The 3,633-nt window shown below is 13.7% G+C and overlaps 1 protein-coding gene across 1 annotated transcript in view; it reads right to left on the bottom strand.

The window, feature by feature from the left end:
- The window catches only part of LOC102680228 (KICSTOR complex protein SZT2-like), a 19,246-nt gene that overhangs the window by 9,775 nt on the left and 5,838 nt on the right, over positions 1-3,633 (bottom strand). Inside the window, exon 6 of the mRNA XM_006624483.2 lies at positions 2,115-2,212. Coding sequence (XP_006624546.1) covers positions 2,115-2,212 — 98 coding nt within the window. The remainder of the gene's footprint in view (positions 1-2,114; positions 2,213-3,633) is intronic.

Here is a 3,633-nt window from a genome sequence, read left to right as displayed (position 1 = left end):
AAAAAAAAAAAAAAAAAAAAAAAAAAAAGAATTGATTAATATTGATTTTTTTGATTTTATATTATATGTATAAAAATTATTTATAAATAAAATCTATTTATTTTGTTTCATTTTCTAAATAAAATATTTTATTGTTCAATTATGTCATATAATGAAGGTTCTATTGTATTTACTATAAAGAAATTATCATATATTGTTATAATATCATTACAACATTATTATATATTAATTAATTATTATATAATAACTGATTATTATTTAATGTTTGTTTAGAATTTTAATAGATGACAAGAAGAAAGCTTCTGTTGTTTTTCCTATATTCTTTTATATACTCTTAAAATGACTTAATCAAACTTAATTTATTTTTAGATTAAATCAAATCTATCTTAAATTTAATTCAAAGACAAGTTTAATAGAATTATTTATTTATTTCTTTATTATTAAATTATAGAGATATATCTACGCAAATATATCTATTTCATAAGTATTTATTTATTTATTTATTCATTAACAAATATATAAATATTATTTTAATAAATATATTTTTATATATTTAATATAATATAATTAATATAAGTTATATTTAAAATATATTTATTTAATATATAATAAATTGATTCATTGTTATTAATTTATATAATATTATCTATATATATATAGAATAAATTATTATTCATTATTATTTTTATTCAATTGAATGAATAATTTTGAAAAATTTATATTTAATATAATAATAATGTATTTATACTTAATATAATTTGAATAATTATACTATTATTTAAAAATAAATTCGATTAAATAATGCAAATAATGATTTTCATATATTCAAAATTAATTTCATTAAGATTTAAAATTTTGAAAATAACTAATTGTTACGTATAAATAATACTCTAAAATAATATAAAATATTATAGATATGCTAAGAATCATACATATTAAATTTTTAAATGCAATATAGCGAATTATTGATATGAATCGAACTAATATTTGGCTAATACTATAAATAAATGTTTTATATATCATAACTTATATTATAACTTAAATATTTAGTATTCTTAAGAATTATTATTTTAAATATTTACTATTTTTAATAATTAATAATTTTTAAGTAAAATTATATCTTAATTTAAGGTATCTCGTTAGTAAGCCAGCTATCTTGTTTGTACAGCAAGATATGTTAAGTGAAGATAGTGAAGTGTATATATATTCGGCGAATATTTAATGCCGATTTTCTTAAAAAACAAAACATCATATAAAAAAATTTTATTCTATATTTTCAATTTAATATAGAATCATTGCATTTCCGATTGGAGCAATTACTAACTATTTTATTAACATACATATAACATATATGTATATATATATATTACTAATATACTATATAATATATATATATATATTGTATGTTAATTTTTGTTCTTTAAAATAAATCAAAATGAATTTCATTGAAATATGCACAAAAATTTTTTATTTCGAAGAAAATAAGAAATATCTATTAAACAAAAAGATATTAATGAATAATGATGATTAATTTTTATTAATTCGTTTTTCATAATTTTCATTTTATTCGATTTAATCTTTAAAAATGATTCATATATAATATATATATAATAAAAAAATATTATATTCTCTATATTCGAATGTCTATTTTGTTTTTTTTTTTTTAAATAAATTGATCAATTTAATTACATAAATAATATGAAAACATTTATATATAATTCAAAAATTAAAATTGAATACCAAGTATATATATAAAAAAAAAATTATTCAAATCACATCAAATTGATGAAAAAATAATTTTTTTAAATTCATCATATGTGTATTTCAATAAAAATAAATAAAAAATTCAATTTAAAATTTAATTTTTAATTCATCATTAAATTTATTTAATTTATATAATAAATAATTTTTTAATTCAATTTTTCATGATTAAATTTACTTAATTTGTACAATAAATAGTTTTTGCATAATTTTTTAAAAATCTTTTAGATATTTATATAAATATTTTTATTTATATAAATATAATTTATATTTTTTTTAAAGAAAAAAATATTTTTTTTTACTTTTTATTTTATTATAGATATTTCCTGTAATTATTTTATATTATTACTTACATTATCACTTTCGACTTCAGCGAGTAATATTCGTTGTCTTGATACGAAATTAGTATTATCCAATATCAAAGGATTAAATTTTTGTAAAAGTTTTTGATCTGTAACAAATAATTATTTTAAAAGATATTATACAGTTGCAATTAATCTCAAACAATCAAATAGGTACTTATAATAATAATACTATAACAATAATATTTAATACTAATAAACAAGTATACTTTTTACTTAAAGAAAAATATTGCAAAATATATTAACAAGAATATTAACAAAGAGTATTGATAATCGATAAAAAATTATATTTGATAAAAATTTATATTATCAAATATTTAAAATAATTGTCAATTATATTATTGTTAATAATAAATATTTATAATATATTAATATATATATATAATATAATATAATAATAAATATTAATAATATATATAATAAATATATGTAATAATATTACAATAAATAATTATAATCTTAAAAATGCAAAGCTAATCAAAGAAATGATATTAAAAAATCTAAACATAGTGAAAAATCACACAATTTCAAAAAAGTAATAATTATAAAATAATTATATAATGGTTAAAGTAATGATTAAAAAAAATAAATCAAATAAAGAATAATAAAAAGTAATATAAAATATAGTAATAAAGATACTTTAATTTTTGCAACTTACTTACTGAAAAAATAAATTCAAATAACGAAATTACATTTTGTATTATTAATTAATTATTAAATCAATTTCTATTTACATGGATCTTATTATTAAATAATACTGTAGTTAAATCTACAAGAATCTCAATTGTTACAATCTTGATCATTGCATGAAAATATTGTTCATTTTATAGTTATAATATATAATATGTTAATATGAATATATTGGAGATAATCATCAGAGGATTGCATATAAAAATTAATATTATAAAAATCAATGCTAATCTGATAAAAATAAATTATGAAATAAAAAAAATAAATAAATAGTATAAACTTGTATACGATACAGAATAAATACAACTTAAAATTACAATCTAAAAATAATAATAAAAATATTTCTAATAAAAATAAAATAAAAAACAACAGCAAAAAAACCTATTTTCACTATTATAAAACAGAATATTAAAATTTATAATAAGCAAGTATAAAAAATTTATTTCATATCATACATTCATGTTTGTATATGTTTATACGAAAATATTTAAGAAAAATGTTATAAAATATAAAATTAATATAAAATTAATAATTCAAATAATATAGTTGAAAATAATTTAAAAAATTAATAGTTTAAAATAATATGAACAAAATAAAAAGAATAAAAATTCTACAAGATGTAATTTCATTTTAAAAGTAATTATCATTTTTTATCTAATAAATAGACCAGACTAATTTTCTCGATAAAATGAAAAAAAAATACAAAAACAAAATCATAGATAGAATCTTAAAAAACTTAAAAAAAAACAAACTAGTGATAGAAATCAAAAATAGCTAATTATATATTTAATATAATCATCAAAGAAATCTACAACATTAT

Source organism: Apis dorsata, unplaced genomic scaffold, assembly GCF_000469605.1.
Source record: "Apis dorsata unplaced genomic scaffold, Apis dorsata 1.3 scaffold_1078, whole genome shotgun sequence".
NCBI classification, from domain to species: Eukaryota; Metazoa; Arthropoda; class Insecta; order Hymenoptera; family Apidae; genus Apis; species Apis dorsata.
The sequence above is the reverse complement of the archived record's forward strand: the minus strand, read 5'-3'. Positions and strand labels throughout refer to the sequence as shown.